We start from the raw sequence: 19,685 nt of genomic DNA, 5'->3' as shown, positions 1-19,685 counted from the left end.
CTATCGGAAAGTCTGTCATCACACCCATAAAATCTGCTTCCCCAACTTCACTCTCCTCCACTCTGTGGACTCTCCCGAGTGCTTTCCATTCCTCTGCTACTTGGAGTAGCCCTTAAAAGTCTGAAGATAGCTAAGTCTCTTCCTCTCCGGGCGAAATGATTCACCTGTTCACCTCACATGTTTTATCCCCCCCACTTACCCCATCCTGACCATTGTCTGAGAGTCCATTCAGCAAGCGTCCCTCTTTTCTTTTTTTTTTTAGGCCACGCCGTGCGGCATGCGGGATCTTAGTTCCCCAACCAGGGATCAAACCCGTGCCTCTTGCATTGGGAGTGCAGTGTCTTAACCACTGGACCTCCAAGGAAGTCCCAGCGAAGTCCCTCTTAAAACATAACATGCAGAACAAAACATGGCAAGTACTCAAGGAACTTCATATGGCGAGTCCCCTTTCTCCTAAAATTTTCATGTAACCACTTTCCCTACAATTTTCATGTCATGAACCAATTTTCCATTGTTAGTCAAAATTATACTCAACAGCAGTTCCTCTTGTTGCTTTCACTTATCTACGAGAACAAGGCAAATTAATTTATCAGATGTTTTCTATTTAGATGACCCAACTTTGATCAGATGACCCAACTTTGCTAAGCCTCAGAGTCCCTATCTGTAAAAGGCGAACAGTAATAGCACCCACCTCGTAAGGTCTTATGGAGATTCAAAATGAGATAAGGTATATGAAGTGCCTAGCACGGCGTCTGACACCCAGTAAGTGCCTGATAAAGGAGGCTTGTTAACATTATTATATTCTTTCCCATAAGTGTCATCCCAGACCTCTCCACCACGCGCCTACCCTCAGGATCAAGCTACTCTGTACTTGTGATAACTTCCCACAGGCTGATGGATGGAACAGTCTGTGAAACAAGGGATCCCACTGTATCCCTGGGCTTTAGCCCCAAATCTACAGATACTTCTGAAATGGTGTTCCCTTCGGTGGGTTACGATTTAAGGTTATAAAAACAAAACGTTTAAAGGGCAATTTTCTTACTGATCAGACCCTGTGCATGGCCAGATCGCCGTCTGAGGCCTTAGGCAGTGCTTCTCAATCTCCTGTTATTTTCTCCTGAGGAGGATTACAGGGCAATTTCTCTGGTCTCCCAAAGTATCTAGACTCCCAGTCAGCTTCCTCTCAACCCACTGCCCTCTGTTTTCTGAGCGATGAACCCTCTCCTTTGCCAGGAACCCGCTGCCTGGCATCACAGCCACAGTCTGGAGCAGCAGACCGTTTTCCAGGACCTCTTCTGCAACTCGACAGGAAGCAGCACAGTCACCTTTCATCGGCGTGTGGGGAGATGTGCAGGTCTTCATACCAAGGAGGACAAAGACTTTAAGTGGCCACCTCCCAGTGCAGGTCATGTTTTGTTGCCAAATTTGTGTGCCAAGGTTTTATGACAATAATTATGAAAAAGACTTTCCATTTTAATTCCTCTTATGCCTTTTCAGAATTGTTTTCTTTGTTTTTTGGTCTTGGCTTATTTCATTCATCCTACCTAGGGATGCTTTCATTTGCTAGTAAGCTAGAAAGACACAATAAAGAAACATTCCCAGCCTCCTCCCTGAGAGCCACCAGGCACCGTGTGGAACTGGCTGGAAATCAGTGGTGTAGCTCAACCCCCATTCATCAGGTATCATATTACTGTAATGCCAGCACCTCGAAGGCCTGGACCCGCAAAGTGGATTTTCTCATTACTAGATCAGATGGAATGGGCAGAACTAAGAAATCTCTAAGTTCTACGGAAAAAGTAAGACACAAATGACATTTCCCTGAGCTTCGGCCAAAAGTCGCTTTACTTCAGCATCTGTGACATTTTAAATTGGTAGCAGATGCCAGCAAATAAAATGGGGAGGAAACAATACAAACATACACTTAAATACATATTTATGTATACATATATGTGTATACGGGTATATTCTGTCAGCGGATTTGATTCAAATAGCCCCATGAGTAATATCTTATGCCCAAACACCCACAATTTTTTTAAAGAGCAAAGACCTGAGGGAATATTAGCTTCTTTCTAAGACAAGTATTGCCTCCTTTGCCGAACATCCACATTTTAAGAGTTCTGCAGAAGCTGGATTATGAAATGCAAATCTCATCAGTCAGATTTTAAAATATAAGCTGTATGGAACAAAATAAATACAGAAAAGTTGTACTACCAAATAGGAAAGCCCAGCAATTTTAATTAAAGAGAGATTAAACCTCTGCCTTTCTCTTTTAGCAGCTGGACATATTAGCCAGGCATGAGCATACTCTCCCGCGGGGCAATAGTCAGCAGCTCGTTAGGAATGTGCACAGTACTAACTTCAGAACAAAGACAGCGAGACGGGAGAAGCGGGGCCACCTGCCCGAGGAAGGGTGGAAATACATGCGCCTCGTTCACATGGATGCCACAAAAAGGACCAAAGAAACAGAGATTTGGGGGCCTCACCAAGAAAAGTTCATAGTCCTTCAGCCTTTTGGCTGAATGTGTTCTGCAGAAGAATCCTCAGGTTTGGGGCCTCTGCAAATTCCATGCACCGTGACTTTGCTGAGGTCACCAAAAGACCAAAGGGCAGCCTCAAAAATCCAAGGTCAGCAGTGTGGATGGGTCACGCAGGGAACTCATGTCAGACCCACTCTCCCCTTCCCAGTTTCAAGATTCCCCTCCCATCTCCCAAACCCTTTGCGCATCTGTTGTGGGCTTATGCTGTCCTGGATAGCTCACTATTAGTCACAGAACCATGGAGTTTTAGAGCTCAAAGAAGAACTGAAAATGGCCTTGACCAAATAAAGGGGGCAGACCCGGCCAGCTGGGCTTTGGTGGGGTCAACGGAGGCAATCAGAATTATGAAAAGGAAACATGCAGAATTACCTGGAGAACCTGCTGCTAACAACTCTGTTCTGCTGACAACAAAGGTACGAGACAGGGACAAAGGAACTGAAAAATGGAGAAAAACAGGGTGAGACCATATCAAAAGGCAAAAAAGGAGCTCTCTGTAATCAGGGGACAGGAGTGGATACCTGTTCTACCCATAGGAGCGTTCAGTTCCGGAAATGCAGAAGCCTATGTGATATTATATAAATCAACTGAACACACACTGCTTTCCAGGAAGAGGAACACAGGGAGGCTGAAATCGGGAGAAATTCTACTCACATGCTTCTTTACTAACCTAGGAATCTCTTAAGCCAGTAATACCCCATTGCAGTTTATAGCTCAAAACGTGCTCTCAAGGACCTCAGTCACAGCTAGCCACGCGAAAGGGGAGCTTGATTCATCAACTGCCCCGAGAGCATGACCCGAGCTGCCTGTGCCAGCACCTCGATACCTGTTCACAGCACAGCCTACAGCGTCCCTATCTGTGGCAAAAAATTATTCAATTCATTTACATTCTTAATTGGTCTGATTGTAACTTTGACCAGATGCTTTGAAATTTCACAGTATTCCATAGCAATTCAAAGTATTAGAGGAAGGTAAATAAAGAATATCATAAACAGATTTCTTGGGAATGGCAGACCAAAGTCAATCAATATGCCCTACCAGGCAGAGGTCATATTTTCTGGGCAGGTTTTTGTTTTTTGCTTTTTTTTTTTTTTAACTTGAGGTATAATTGACAAATAACTGGGCGGGTCTTGATAACTGACTACTGTAGGGTCTTTCTAGGCAAATCAACATTAATAAATAGAAACATTACCTTGGGATTATTGTACTTATTACTGCATCTCAATGAATATACAAAATCCTGAATCCTCAATGTAAAGTCAAGTAAAACACTGGGCTTTGAAGTAAATAAGATGCCGTTAATGAAATTCTCTCCCTTCTGAGCATTTCCTACCACATTAGGTAGGAAATTGCAGCCCCACACACTTCCTATATGGAAGGCCTGCTCTTCAATTCCTTTCCTGAATGTGATTTACCCTATATAAATCCATGGTTTAACATGAACTGGGCTAATATTTAGGATTCAAGAACTAGTGATGCATAAAAATGTACAAGTTACTCCTCTAGCTGTCCTTTCAAAGCCACCTTACATACCTGATTCTGCCAACCTGGGGCAAATTGGAGGGTGGTTGCCAAGCAATAGTCACAATCTCAACACCTACTTGTGTTATACAAACATTTCCTCTTGTGCTTTAAAGGTGACAAAGTACTCATGTGAGTATCATCACATTCTATTCTTCTAACAGCCACAGGAGGTAACCTTATACCCTTTTCATAACGAGGAAGCCAAGGGCCTTTCTCAGTCAGATAACCCATAAGTGGAACTCAGGCTGTCTCCGAGGTCTTCTTGGCCTAGTTAAGAATCTCCCCGTCCTCTCAGTAGTAGTGAAAACAGAAGATCACCTTGAAGTTGACAGCAGACACCTACTAATTAAGTGGGGTTAGACAGGCTTTTGTTCACACTGGGTGCTAGACAATGGGGACACTGGCCCATGTGACTCAAAAACCTGCACCAGGATAGTGAGCAGATGCATCGGGGACAGGGGAGGTTTAGAAATGTCAGAGAATTCTTGACATTTCCCTGGCTTTCTAACTGTAACATCTCTGGGCACCTGAGACATTGTGTGGAGCAGTAGATGAGGACCAACGTCACAACACAGACTTGTCTGCAGGTGGCCCCTCCCCTTTTTGAGACTGGTTTTCAGAAGTGACAGCATTCTTTTAGGATCGGCTATTTTAAAGTTTGAGGTTTATAAAAGGTTATTTCCTAGCACAGCATGTCATTTGGTATTTTGGCCACAAGGTGGTACTGCAGCCCCTGTTTACCTGCCTGCCCTGTTCCAGCGGGGATAAGGTAGCAAAGCAAGTGGTGCAAAGAAGAACCATTCAAGTCCCATCCCAGAGGTGAGCCAAGTATCCGCGTCCATGTTCCTACTAGAACAGACACCGCTTTCTGGCATCTTGTGCTCAGAGCACTAGGTCGATACCCCGTGGCACACCCACCCTTAGTTGGCTGACTTAACTGGCCAGCTCTCTAGTTGAGAAGAGCCGGCTATAGGCAATGGATATATATTAAAACCTCAACTACCCTCAGAAAAATGCAAATTAAAAGAAGTCCAAAAAAAAACAAAAAAAGTCCAGAATCGTTAACATCTAAAAGAGTCAACAGTTATCAAGTGATGGATATGGAGCCACTGGAACCCCGGTCAGCACGGGCAGGAGTGTGACTGCCTCAGCCACCCTGGGAAACTGCGGGGCTGCAGCTATTAACGCCGACCCCGCCATTCCGCTCCTACAAGTACACCCAACAGAAATGTCTTCACCAAAGGACGCGGACAGTGTCACAGACACACAATTCGGAGTAGCCCCCAAACAGGAAACTACCCCAGTGTCCATCTGCAGTGAAAAGAATAAATGCATTGCTGTATATTCATACCATGGAACACTGTACAGCAATGAGAAGAAACAGTACAAGCTCACACAGCAGGACAGATGAGTGCGACCAGGACAACACTGGGTAAAAGCCGCCAGACTCAATGCAATATGTCCTGTATAATTCCATTTACCTGAAGTTCAAAAAGAGGCAAAACTAGTCAATGCTTACAAGTCAAGACAGTGGTTCCTTGGGGGAGATAGTGACTAAAGGGGAGGGTGGGGGGAGGGTTCTCTGGGGGTTGGTGATGTGCTGTCTCTTGATCTGGGAGCTGGTTTACACAAGAGAGTTCAGTTTGTGAAAATTCATGGAGGTATATATGTATGATGTGAGCAGGATTTTTTGTATACATGATACACTTCAATAAAAAGTTCAAAAGTAAATAAATAGGGTTAGCCGGCGGGTACAGAAAGATGACAATACAAGGGCATTACTTCCTAAAACCTAGCCTTGCCCTGAGGCTGAGAAGGAAACTCACCTGGGGAGGCTGTAAGGGCCATTACACCATAGTATGAAAAAGCACTGGCTTCAAACTTCATACCTTCTTTCCCAGCTTCTACTTCCACTTTCCCCTGTGAAAAGAAAAAAGGGAGCACGTTCAGTCCAATTACATGAATTTCTTTGCAAACTCTATGCAAGATTTAGTCCTCCCTCAGATTTTTGTCTAAACTCCTTTCCCAACAATCCCAAGGAAGTAAAAAAAAAAAGCCTCAGATAATCTTTCCCACTTAGATGGAGGAGAGGGTTAATTCATCTTAAATATGAAAAATTGGATTTAGCTGGAGATGCAGAGGTGAAAGTAGTGTGATGTTTAATTTCCACAAGTCCACTCAATATTTCCCAGCATCCCAGTCCGTGGGTTGAGAGCCCTCCCAGTAAGTGAAAGATGGGGCTCTTTTTCCACCCATGGGACAAACGCTGAGAAGGTGCTCAGTGACGGTCATCCAAGCAGTTCCACGGGAGCCTGAGTCAGAGCAGAGTCAGGGTCAAGGGCCAACATGGTCTGTCACCATGAAACAGGGAGGACTAAACCGGCTCCCAGCGGCGGAACTCCCTCTTATCTCCCTAGCATGGGTCCTGACCAATGAGCAGACACGTCGCAGGCCAATCCCTGGTCATCCAGACACTCCAGAGGCACTGGGACACCATGGTACTTCTCAGCAAAGCACCTTAAGTCATCTCGTTCCATCAGGACAAAACCTCTTCTAAGGTTCTCCCTTTTCTTTCCTTCCTCTAACTTGACTACAACTTCTTCCCTCCCATCATATCCTCTGGGACACACTGTGCCTTATTCATCCCTCTAGCCTTACGGTTCACCATAATCCTTTTCTGGGCTATTGGAAAACCCTCATAAGCAAGTTGCATTCTAGATTTCCAAGTCAAGGATCAGAACAGCACTGGCTCACCTTACCTATAATTATTGCCTCTCTAGTAGGAGGGTACGTTTATGGTGCATCCTTTACTATGGGTAAACAAAAATTAAGCTACCATTTATTGAAGAGAAACTGTGCTGACAATTCACGGTGCTTATGAATCCATTTTAACGCTCACAAGTCTAGGAAGCAGACACAATTACCACCCTCTTATAAATCAGGAGAGCAGGGCTCAGAAAGATGAAGTAACCGAAGAACAAACTCTTCACCAGGTGGCTACACTGTGCCACCTATGAACGCAAACTCCATCATTGTGATCACTCCCTATTATTCTATACCAAATTCCCAGTTATGGAAGCCCTTTCTCAAAACCCTTCTTCAGAAAACGATCTGTTGTCTCTCTTTTGGGTTTTTCTTCATTCAATGGAAAATATTAGTTTTATCACTCTCCAAACAATTCTCTTGCTATAATATCAAATCAACCTGCAAACCAACAAGCACTAAAAACCCTGACCATGTAGGGTCCTCCGGAGAGGCTGTGCAGCCTTGTGAGAAGACAGCCCTTGCTCCTCCAAGAGCATACAATGCAGAAAAGGGGAGAGCACACAGTCCAGAAAAGGGGAGAGCACATGAAACTCAACGATGCAAGGCAGTAAACAAAAATTCTTCCTGTTCTTGTATAAAGATAAATTTTATACAGGAAGGAAAATCTGAGGAGTAGGATTTGAGTCAAGGGAAGGGAACAGTGTTGAAAAGGTCAGAGGTGGGTGACAGCAGACTTTCAGGCTCAGTGGGTTTGCCAGGAAAGAAGGGGAGATGGGTTTGGAAAAACAGTTTGGTGAGCAGGTCAGACTGCGGAGCCCCTTGAAGGATGGGCTAATGAGGTCAGGTTCTTGAGCAGAGGAATACGGTTTCAGGAGGATCAAGTCTAGACGTACACGAGAGCAGTAACCACAGGACCGGAGCAAGATCACTATGAGAGGAGCTACGGATAAGGAATCAACATAATTTGGTGAAACCGTAAGGGAGAAAGAAGCGCAAGGAGAGAGAGGGGGCCGTCAATAATCACAAGAGAAGTTTGCTCTGAGCGACTTGAAGAACGGGGACCCCATGAGTGGAAATGGAAATGTTGGGAAGGGGATGCATCAGTGATGGGGGCCGGGAAGAGGGGACGAATTCCCTCTAAGAAAACAAGGCCTTTTGAAGAGTTCATCAAAAAGGCTGAAATGGAAGGACGAAGGTCAGGGAAAAGGTCAGAACTGGAGACAGGGGTCTGAGAGAGGAGAAGAGAAAATGAGGAATTACAGCCCTTGACTGGGAGTAGGAGGAGAAAAAGAAACAAATATGGGACCAAAGGGAAAACGGATATGAGTAGAACCAGACAACCGTTGTCACCACAGAAGCTGGGAGAGGGAAGAACCTCAGAGTAAAAGGATGGTCAGAGGGTCACTGAGGAGGGAGCCATTGTGGCCTCAGGGAGTCTTTTCCTGAAGAAATCAGACTGTGGAAGGGAAGGGAGGGCAAGAGGGACAAAGCACAGGCAGCAGGGCCGCAGGGGAGCTGGCAGCAGCCTTGGGGTCAAATGAGGCCTGTTTAGGATTAGGCAAATTGGGGCAGAAAGGGCGGAAAGTTAGTGGAGAGAGAGAAGGTGGGAATTCGGGGGCAAAAGCCAAAAGCTGGTGGGAAAGAATGGGATGTAGGGTCCCTAAGAGAGGGGGGCAGGGACACAATATTCAGAGACGATGAGCAGCAGAAATGGAGGTGCCCGCTGTGTATACCTTCAGTTACTTATCCATTTCTTCATGGACTAATCCCTGATTTTGTATCAGAGAGCTAAGATGTACGTATACGCTAACTGAAAATGTCTGCCTCAGTGACTGTAAGCTCGAAAGTGTCTGTAGGACCATCATGTAACCTGCATTTCTATGCAGAAAATCAGGAGGAAGGATCAAATGCCGTAGAGCCTCATATCGTTTCTATGGATCTCCTGTTGATCTGGATCCTTTAATTTTTTTTTTTTTTTTTTTAAACAAGCTACAGGGCCTTCTGTGTTCCGTGTCCCTGCGAATGGGTGCCAGCTCTGGAACCTCTGTGCACCCTGGCCTCTCAAGAGACTCCCCCAGCAGCTGTGAGTCTGCAAATTAAATTAGGACAGCTGCTCGAAGATCTGCAGCCCCTCAGCTGATCTCTCCCTGCCCCCCAAGACAGGCCGGCAGGTGGTGGAGAGGATCCGCTATCTTTCTTCTGGAGTCTAGATCCATCAGATTACAGGCAGGCGTACTAGGTCAGTGGTTCCCAGCTGCTTGGATTCCAAGAACTAGGAAAATCCATCTTCCTTTCAGAAACAGAGAGAGGGTTGCCGCATTTTTATTTCATAAAATAAAGATATTTTTAAAACACAGCTATCTACTGCGACCATCATTCCACAAAAGCCCAGACATTTTAACCCCCAAAATATAGAAAATATATAATTTCAGAATAACAGGTCTTTAAGCTGAATACACACAGCTTTATGAAGAACTCACTGCAACTGTTTTTATTTTTCTCATTTTGCCTCAAACTGGTGAAAACTTTGCCAAGTATCAGCATTTAGGAACCACTGCACTAGACTAATTTTGCTGCAGTTATAAAACTGCAGTAAAGGAGAGGAGACCTGTGGTTCTCTCAGTTCTAACATCCTGTGATTCTACAATTCCAAAAGTTTAAAAAACTGCCCAGCCCTATCTCCTTCTCTAGAGGACTGAAGCTTTCCTGGTAGGCAAGTTTTAGAAACATCCAGTGAACACATTTTTTTTTACTCATCTATGTGTGTCAGTGTCTCAAAGAAGTGACCGTTTTCGAGTAAACCTACCAGTACACAAAGCAGGGCTACCCCATAAGGAAACGGCTTGCCTGGCCCTAGTTCAATCAGGTGTCTTCTCAGAAAATAAATTTCTTCCATATAGGGAAGGAGCTCCGTATCAATTTTACTTTTGAAACATTCACGAATTTGCTTTAGTCTAGTATATCACAAAAAAAAAAAAAAATCGAGACAGGACAGGCTCCCAAAGGAAGCTAGGGCTTCATGTTGGTAAACTGACAAAACTGGAAGACAGCCTCACTGCAAAGCTGGCTCCCCGAGTGAAGTTACTACTACAGAATCCTACCTTCCTTTGGAAAAAGGTATTAGACAAATCTTTTCAAAGTTTCTAAGCATCCACAAAGTACCCAGCAGTCACGTGCTGTACCTGGCCTCAAGGCAGAAGCCTAAGCTATCCTCGTTGGCACAAACTAGATCAAGCGCTCAGTGGAAGCCATGGACTCAAGGCTGAAGACCCTCAGATCCCACACACTGAGCATCTACTTGGTCTCCTGCTCGCTCTGGAATTGAGTTCTTTTTAAATTTTGTTTGTTTTTTAAATCACCATCACAAAATAGGGTTTGACACCTAAAAGGAGGTAATGAAATGCCAGGGGCACACGTGCTAGGTTGTGTTCACCAGCACTGCCCAGTAAGAGGGGATGCACCACCCAGACATCCTCTAGCAACATTTTTCAATCTGCAGTCCACAGATGTAGTCCTAGCACTCAGCAAGTTTGCTTCATAAACACTTAAATTAAAAAAAAATTTTTTTTGACGGTCAAAAATTAATTGACATATATTTCAGGCTATCTGGTGCTGCCACCAGATGTCAGTGGCAGCATCTGCCTCCGTGCTCAAATCTGCTAAGTTGTTCTTACTACGTGAATCATCGTGGCTAAGGCTTGCTACTCAACCAACTGGGAGCTTGTTAGAAATGAAGCATTTCAGACTCCACCCTAGACGTACTGAATCCCCAAGGGATTCCCAAGCACACTGAAGTGTGAGAAGCACTGAGCCAAAGAGAAAGGAACAGGGGAGGACTAAACATACAAATAATCCGGTCACACCCAGTGGAGGCCAAATAACAATACAACATACTGCACAAACGTACAGAGTAGCTCAAACTGAGCACAGGGCTGGAGGGTGCCATCCTTGCCAGGCACACAGGGACCTAAGTGTGCTGAATGCAAGAGCCAGCGCCAGAGCTCCCTGCTACCGTCCTGCGACCAGTGGCACTTTCCTATCAGCCAAACAGTGTCATTTACACATTTAAAATACTAATTACAAACTTGTTTTCTTTATTGTTCTATGTAAGAGTTCTCAGCTCAAAGGGTTCAAAAGGAGCTCATGCTAGTTTTATATTTATACGTATTTAATTTTTAAAAAATAGAGTCAACACTAGGTATCTAAATAATTTTTTTCTGTAACATGGCTGTGTTATCTGTACACAACTCCAGAGTGAGGAAACATTATTCACTGGGACACGGAGACCCTGCAACTCAAAACTCCTTGAGAAGGTTTGGTATTGAAGGCTTCAATTCTCTCCCAATAACAAGTGAAATGATATTAAATATTGTCAAAGGCTGTTTAGTTCTAAGATGCTACCTGCCACCTCCACAAAAGAACAGATTTCACTCCGTAGGGAAAAACCCTTTCGAATCTATGTCAGAAGCCCTAAAGGAAAAGAGTGGATGGGGCAATTGAACAACAAAACGTCTGGGGCATGAAATCAACAAAAATTAACCCCAGAAAAAAAAGCATCCCTTTCCATTGATTACATAATTGGCAAAGGAAAAAGCTATTCCTCTTGTTTTCCTATTATTCGTTATATTTACTAAAATCATAACCTAATTACATGTTGTGTAAGAACAATGATTTTTTTTATCTGCTTAGACATTTTACTCCCCAAAGGACCAACAAATACTTCACTGTAAAATATCAACTATATATATTAGAAAAATGGTTTATAATAGTTATAATTACAGGCACACTATCTTTTTTGACATATTTTTGTACATGCTTTCTACTTCTTTTATGACCACATAATGATCTCTCATATTATCCACACTGAAATTTGATTAGCTTAGACATATGGACTATTTCTACTACTTTAATTATAATTGATAGATTTATTTGCTATAAATCTATTTGCATAAAAAGCTTTATAAAAAATGATTTCTTGAAATGCATGTATATGAGGGGTTTTATATATTTATTCCCAAAAGGAAGCTGCCAGTTTAAGCATGTGATTGGTTTACAGCATTTTTTTCTTTTTTATTCACTGTTCATCATGGATTTTTACAAAGATTTTTTGTTTTTGGTTTGTTTTAGAAATCAAGAATGGATGCTTAATTTTGTCCTGATATCTATTGATTTAAGCATAGGGATTTTTTCCTTCACTGCTTCCCTAATTAACACGGCATATTTTTGTTTTGTTGTCCTTCTATGAAACTAGCCCTGAATACCTAAAATAATCCTAATTCAGTCACAGTCACAGTGAATAGCTCTTTCGGTCCGTTATTGGTCTCTAACTGCTACCTTTTTATTTAGGAATTCTCCATCAATGTGGACAAGTGAGACTGGTCCAGAACATTATCAGACTTCAGATTAGGCCATACTGTCATAAAGAATGCATTTAACTATCAAATCATCTTGTTCTATTTGTACAATACAGAAATCGAGTTCTTTAGAGTCTCAATTTTTTTTTTTTTTCCAAGCAATTCCTTTGATTCTAGCTGCTTTTTGGGGGGGAAGGGAGAACTTCTAGTTTTCTTTTTTCTCTTATCACATTAATTATGCAAATAGAATAATGATTTTTTTAATCTTTTAGAAGAACCAATCTTTATTTTATTTATGGGATGTAAAACTTTTTCATTTTAAAAGTTATTTTCATGACACTATTATTTAATTTGTTCTTTTTAGTTTGTTGCTTTGCTCTTTTTCTATTATAGAAAATCAGAGATTTTTTTTCTTATGTAAATACCTAGAGGAATAAAATTTTAAACTTTGACATACTGTGGATACGGTATTTATATTATTTAATAGTCTTTTATTCTATACCTTATGTATAAACCTTTGTAAGAGAATTGATTAGTTTTAAAATAGCTTAGTACTTTTCGCTTATGCATTTTTATGTCTAATTTTATTTCATTATGATCTATGCAGGTAGTTTTATGAAATTTCTATCTTTCTGAATTTATTAGAATTTACATGTGACAGCACAAATGACCAATTTTTATGAAGAAGTAACATAAAACTTTTTTTTTAAAGTGTATTCCCCTGGCTTTATATTTAATTTTCTTCAACTTGGTTAATTTTATTTACACAATTTAAAACTCTAACATTTTTTTCTTGCTCTTTTATGATGGTGGAAAAAATTTCCCACCAAGATTATGTTCCTACCCATTCCTACTTTTATATGTGTATTCTGTTAAGTTATTAAAGACATGTAGAGCCAATAAAGTTTTCTTTCACTATTTATTGTGCTTTTATCACAATACATTTTAGTTTAAAAATCTACTTTCTCAGATAAAACTTGAAAGTGCCTTTTTATTCATATGCAGTATGTGTCCCATAACCTATAGGATATTCTTTTAAGTAAGCTTACTTAAATGGTTTGCTTCGAATAAATTAGACTTTATTTCATCTAGGGTTTAAACTCAAAGTGATTGTTTCTAGTTATAATTGTATTCCAAACATCAATTACTTAATAAAAGAGTTTTTTCTAGTGTCTGAAGACGGCAGTTCGCTGGCACTGGGGCCAGGAAGGGAAGGCAGCTACAGCTGCTTTCCTCTGGTTTAATGCTCTTGAAATGCAGTAGAACATGCTCAATAACCTGGAATGAATTTCCAGTGATGGATTAGTGATATTTTAGGGTGGAATATACTCTGTAAATGGTGATGGCTATGCTAGACTGACAGGGTATTGTGATATTTCATTTTGTCATACTCTGGGTACCTCAGGTAACTGCCTGGCCTTCAAGAACATGATTTTCACCAAACTCTACAGTTTGAATACCTCCATAAACCCTTGAAATCTTTATGAAACTCCCACGATGGGGTTTCCCTGGTGGCGCAGTGGTTAAGAATCCGCCTGCCAATGCAGGGGACACGGGTTCGAGCCCTGGTCCGGGAAGACCCCACATGCCGCGGAGCAACTAAGCCCGTGTGCCACAACTACTGAGCCTGCGCTCTAGAGCCCGTGAGCCACAACCACCGAGCCCGCGCGCCTAGAGCCCATGCTCCGCAACAAGAGAAGCCCCCGCAAGGAGAAGCTCGCACACCACATCGAAGAGTAGTCCCCGCTCGCTGCAACTAGAGAAAGCCCGCACGCAGTAACTGAGACCCAACACAGCCAAAAATAAATAAATAAAATAAAAATTAAAAAAAACTCCCATGACATCGTCAGTTCCAAGAACTTGTCACATGTGTAAAAATATTTAACATGACATAGGTATTCAAATATAGGTACATGGACATAAAAACCTTATCAAAAATATCTTTAAAGATTTACTTATAAAGGGACAAGAATTATGAAGTCCCTCTTCCATAAAATCTATTTTTAGATCCACCAGCCAGGAAATGGCTTTTTTACATACCAATAGAGCATTACTGAATCAGAATTCATAAACGCTAACTATATCAAAATCGACGATTGAAAGCCACAGAGTTTCTAATATTACTGAAATTCACAATGTCAATCCTCAAAGTTCTAAATAAACTGTCTTAAATGTCATTCAGTTTCTCTAGGTTTAAGGAATATTCACATCTAGATTTTATGAGAAACATGAATGCCTTACTCCTTCACTGTAGTAAATCAAATAAATTCCCAACCCCCTCAGAGTTTCAAGCTTGTCTATCCCCTGAGAAAAAGAAAAACAATTCAGGATTGAATGAGACTAAGGTTAGTAGAATAATCAGGGTACTGACTTAGAAAACCTGCAAACAGAAGTTTCCAAGAAACACTATATGAAAGCAGCATATACCTGGTTAATCCATAGACTTTTCTACAGTTCCTCACTTCTGCTTCCAGAATTCACTATACAGTCCAAACACGGGGCATGAACACAACACTTCCCAGAGTTTCTAACATCTAGACATCTGATAAGAGTTATTTTCAGATAAAAAGAAACATCTTGATTCATTTAGATAATTGGGACTTGCTGGACTCAACGTAAATTGTAGATGGGTCTACCAAGTGCTAATTATACTCTTATAAAGATCCCTTCAATTCTTACCTAGGAAGTAACCAAGAAACAGGAGAATGCTTAAGGGGCTAGTATTCTTATATTGAAATACACTCAGAATTCCTGTAAAAGTAATTCTTCAATAAAGAGACACAAGAAATCAATAAAACTAGCATGCTATTCATTGTACTATTCATCTTGGTCTCCAGGCCAAGAACTGCGCTCTACCAAGTGAAACTGTGAGATAATAAGGGCCTCCTGTCAATCCAAGCACAAAAGCCCCTCTAGGGCCCTTAGGAGGGTTCAAATGGATGGACCTCCTCACCTTATATAGTGGATTATGTTACAGTGAGAAGGAGGTAAGTTACCATTGCCATGAGAGGCTGTGATTATCCCATCAGTTCTCATTAAAACAGAAGCTGGCAGTAATCAGGAATAAAAACAATAATAAATGGATTATTTTCATGGCGTTAAGGGAAGCGATCATAAGGCATCTCTAGGAAGTTGTGCAAGACCAAGTCGTAACGAAGGGCGGAAGAAATAAAAGATGATAAAAAGAAGACTCAAGGAACTCACAACACTTAAACTTCAAATGCCCAGCCAAGATTTAGACATGCACAGGTAATTCCCCAAACTCTTCAAAAAAAAAAAAAATACAAACACCTAAATTCACCCTTCTTCAAATGAATGCCTCAATGCCTCAGCAATCACTAAGTGCCCGTCTGTATTGGAAATTAAATTAATAACATTGCTTTATATTGAAATTGTTTGCAGATACGAAAACAGGGAGATGAAATTCTCCCACTGTAAGGCCACCCCAGAAGTTATTAAGTATGTTATATCCTTGACACCCATTCACCTATACCAAGTCTCCTCCAAACTGGAAGGGTGGGTACTCAATAAGATCAAACAACTGTTGATTAATTCTTCTGACCTGCAAAATGAGAACGAAGTAGTCTACGGGTTTGTTTCGCTGGTAGAGGTAGTATTCTGGGGCTTTCTTGTTCTTCTCATCATACTTCAGCTCCTGGATGACATTGGGGTGCTTTAGCAGCCTTAGAAGGATCTTCTCTGACATCTGGGATGGGCTAAATGCTTCTACTTCTATAGATATAAACACAACTTGATATTACACTTCAAATGGATGGAAAAAAATGATACTAGTGATTAAGGTGTTTAGAGAAAAGAATACTTGGAATTGAAGCGGTAACAGTATGGATTAACGAGACTTCCTTCCGTTTGGTGATCCGCTGGGGGCAGATTACCTGGGAGAAATTAGAAAATGCTGAATTCTCACGTTTGTTGCTTTAAAACTTTTCATTTTCAACCTGTCATTGGTTTCAGTTCTCACAAAAATACCCTCATTTTCTGACTGACACAAAGGAAAAGCAACCAGAAGCAGGCTCCATGACTGCCAGGACGCCCTGCAACAGGCCACAAAAGACTGACTGTCCAACAACAGCCAAAGGAAGAAGCAAAGGTCAGGAAGCATCTAGGTGTGGGTTAGTACCAGGTGCACAGAGGCCGTGCTCCACATCTCATTCTCCCATTCAACTACCCTGAGAAAGTCTGGGAACAAAGGAAGGTAGAGATTCAGAATAAAAGCAAGGCACGTGCACACATCAACATGCACTCCAACTTGCTAGTTAAAAAAAAAAAAGTAATGTTGATCTGAGTTTACAAAGATATTGATTTTATTAAAATAACAAAACCCAAAATTACTGACTTGAGGGTGCCGTCCTGAAAGTGGACTTTATGGTGCCTCAGAGGCAGAGTAGGACAACATTTAGTTTTAAATTGTGGTTCTTAAATGATGAACAATATTATCAGAAATAGAAAATAATAAGCAAGTTAAAGACATTGTTTATGTTTTAAAATTTTTTTAATTTTATATGTGCGGTATAAATTCGGCACTAGCTTCTGTGACTTTTTTGTAATAACAAAATTAGACAGTACATTGTGGAAATTTTGGAAAACACAGAAAAAAATAAAGAAAATAAAATCACCTATAAACCAACCACTCGTAACCATTCTGAGCAATTGGTGAGCATTTCTTTCTAATACCTCACCTAGGCATGTGTGCCGTGTACGTGTGTGTGTACACACAAGAACACAAGGATAATCTTGTGTACACACGGTTTTATACTGTTTCTTCTCACCTTACATTAAATTATGAGTATTTTCCCATGTCATAAATATTATATGGTGAGCATGTCCAGGTATCTGAAAACATGATCTTAAAGAGTACATAACATTCCATCACACGGCTGCCGTTAGCATTCTTTTCAAAATATCTTAAGTGTACTGCATTCAGTTGAAAGGCACTGGCTGCCCATCTTGGACACAGACGTCTTCTACAGGCCACTGGGTACTCTGATTTTCTCACACTTCCCCTGGCCAACAGAGCTCACCCTTCGCCTAGAGAGCCATCTGGGGATGTGAGCAGGGTCAGTCGGTCTCTCAAGTCCGTTCGACCTTGACCTCTCTGGAGCAGTCAGTGCTGGCTGGGTTGGTGGTTTTAATAATGTGAACACTTGCCTCCTGGAATGGGCCCAAGTTAACAATCTGATTTGAAGAGGCCATCAAGAAATCCATGTCAGAGTTCTTAGAATTTCTGATTTCATTAAAACCATAAAGGGTAAAGATTTTATTTTGAAAATTTATTGTTCTTCTTTGCAAATCATAGCACCTGTGTCACCACCGATGTCCAACTGTTCTTCTGAGGCAAGCTGAAGAGAGAACTACTCAACTGTCCGACACACAACGAGGTAGTGTCTGGTTTGCACTGTCCGCCTGCTCCGCCAGCTGGCTCTCCCCTGGACTTAGCTGAAGCGGATGACCTGGCCTACTGTTCACATGCAGTGTGGCACTAACATTCATCCTTACCTTTCAGACCAATTTTAAGTTACTGGTCCACCCCTGGTAAATGTCTCAGAGGGTTCATGCCGACACTGAACATAGGAGAGGAGAGAATTTAAAAAGAAAAAAACAAAACAAAACAAACAAAACAAAAAAACAAAAAACAAAACACAAAAGTGGCATTACTTATCACCCCATTTCCCAGTCTCCACCCCCAGCCCACCCCAGTCAGCGGTGGGTGAGAAACTCGCTCCAGGGTTGGCAGAGATTTCAAACTGTGATAAGCTGCACTTGCCTGTTGCTAGGAAACGGTGCATGGCCAGGAGAAGCTGTGGTGATATTTTAACCTTCATCTCGCTGTCTGTCTGCTTAAAGGCAGAAAAATCTTGCTTTCTTTCTCGATGGGCCACTTTCTTTTTCGTTCTGTTATCAGCTGAGGGAGAAATGGAAATACATTCCGTTAGACTGGGGCTCTTTTCGAATGAAAATGACATAATATATGGAAAAGGCTAGGCTCTCTCTCCAGATGGTGGGCACGCTACATACAAGCACCACATGGAAAGGGGAAGGGAGAGAGAATCCTCATTAAATCAGTGCAGCACAGTCATGACTGTGACACAATCCAGAGTAAGAAATCACAGGCAACCTGATGAGGAGCAACTATCGACACACTTCGTGAGGATCTTCAGAGCCCTTTTAAGTACATTATTGGGCAGCTGGGGACAAGAATCCTCCCCTCGTGGAGCCTATACAACCACATAGCAACAGAGCCTGTAGCCCAGAGTGCACACACGCTCCTGCTACTGAGGTCGCCACACCACAGTGAAGAACAATCATTACAGAAGACACAGGGAAGCACGTCCCTGCCTTTAAGAGGCTCCCAGCCTCTGCTGAAAGAGAACACACACACACACTTCTCAAGAAACAAACAAGAACACTTTCATGGAACAGTATTTTAATAATAATAACTGTTAGCTGCATTTCTACCCCAGACCATGAGATCCTCAAGGTCAACCAAATACAAAGGAAGTGCTTCAGAATAGAGGTCAGCACACTTCCTCTGTAAAGGGCTAGACTGCAAATACTTCAGGCTCGCAGGCCATGTATGCTCTGTTGCACTACTCGGCCCTGCTGTGTAGCAAAAAGCAGCCATATGTAAATGAATTAGCAGGGCTGTGTTACAGTAAAACTTCATTACGGATATGAAATTTTAACTTAGCATCTTTGCATGTCACAAAATAAAATTATTATTCTGATTTTTTTCAACTGAAAAATGTAAAAAAAAAAAAATTTTAGCTTCTGGGTCATATAAAAACAGGTGGCATGCTCTTGAGGGCTGTAGTTTGCCAATCCTTGAAGGTGTCTCATGCAAAACCTTTCTTCAAGTATTTTTCTGGACAAAGTAATGATCAAGAAAAAACTAGGTTAGAGACAAGATCCTAATTGCTTCCTTTTTTTCCCCCAAGAATCATGAGTCTTTACATTACCATTTCATGCCGAGGGCAAAACAGAGTGATTACTAACTAGGCTTGTCCTGGGGAGACGGTGAACACAACCTGTAATTTTCCTGTCTCAAATTCTCTTTAGAATCAGGCAGCATAAATCAATGCAAGCATCCTAAATAATTTTCTAATGACAAAGGTAGTCATCATCCCTGATCTGAATCAAGAATATACCTGAACCACAAGTTCAGCATCTCATCTCTCAGGAAGCCATGTATGAAATCAGTCTCATCAAGGTTTAAAAGAAGTGAACTGAAGTGTAAACATAAAAGCTCATAAATGTCTAGATTATCTTTCTTACAATGAGGATTACCCCTGGGGAAACACATAAATATGCAGAGACACACTTGGTATTAAACAGTCACTATGAGGAAGGATGAAAAGAATGTAAACGCAATACTAACAATATTCTCTATTATGAAATCTCTCATTATTCTCCAAGAGTCAAAAGGATAAAACACATAGGAACTGGTGTTTTTTGTAAAGAACACTATACAGATGTGAGGAAAAAATAAGAT

General features: G+C 41.5%; 2 protein-coding genes across 5 annotated transcripts in view; one reads left to right on the top strand and one right to left on the bottom strand.

The window, feature by feature from the left end:
* Nucleotides 1-1,477, top strand: part of NT5C2 (5'-nucleotidase, cytosolic II) — a 164,963-nt gene extending 163,486 nt beyond the window's left edge. For 2 of the 4 annotated variants that reach the window (XR_016388000.1, XR_016387997.1), the window contains exon 19: nt 1,234-1,477. The gene's annotated coding sequence lies outside the window, so the exon portion shown is untranslated. Of the gene's footprint in view, nt 1-262 lie in introns of all 4 variants that reach the window. The other 2 variants (XR_016387999.1, XR_016387996.1) reach the window with 1 other exon arrangement.
* CNNM2 (cyclin and CBS domain divalent metal cation transport mediator 2) overlaps nt 1-19,685 on the bottom strand; it is a 144,916-nt gene that overhangs the window by 8,566 nt on the left and 116,665 nt on the right. The window contains exons 3-5 of the mRNA XM_022568888.3: nt 17,961-18,098; nt 15,741-15,910; nt 5,885-5,978 (exon numbers count right to left, since the gene is read on the bottom strand). Coding sequence (XP_022424596.1) covers nt 5,885-5,978; nt 15,741-15,910; nt 17,961-18,098 — 402 coding nt within the window. The remainder of the gene's footprint in view (nt 1-5,884; nt 5,979-15,740; nt 15,911-17,960; nt 18,099-19,685) is intronic.

This window comes from Delphinapterus leucas, chromosome 16, assembly GCF_059928025.1.
Source record: "Delphinapterus leucas isolate spDelLeu-1000000601 "Yukka" chromosome 16, BTC_Dleu_Yukka2, whole genome shotgun sequence".
NCBI classification, from domain to species: Eukaryota; Metazoa; Chordata; class Mammalia; order Artiodactyla; family Monodontidae; genus Delphinapterus; species Delphinapterus leucas.
The sequence above is the reverse complement of the archived record's forward strand: the minus strand, read 5'-3'. Positions and strand labels throughout refer to the sequence as shown.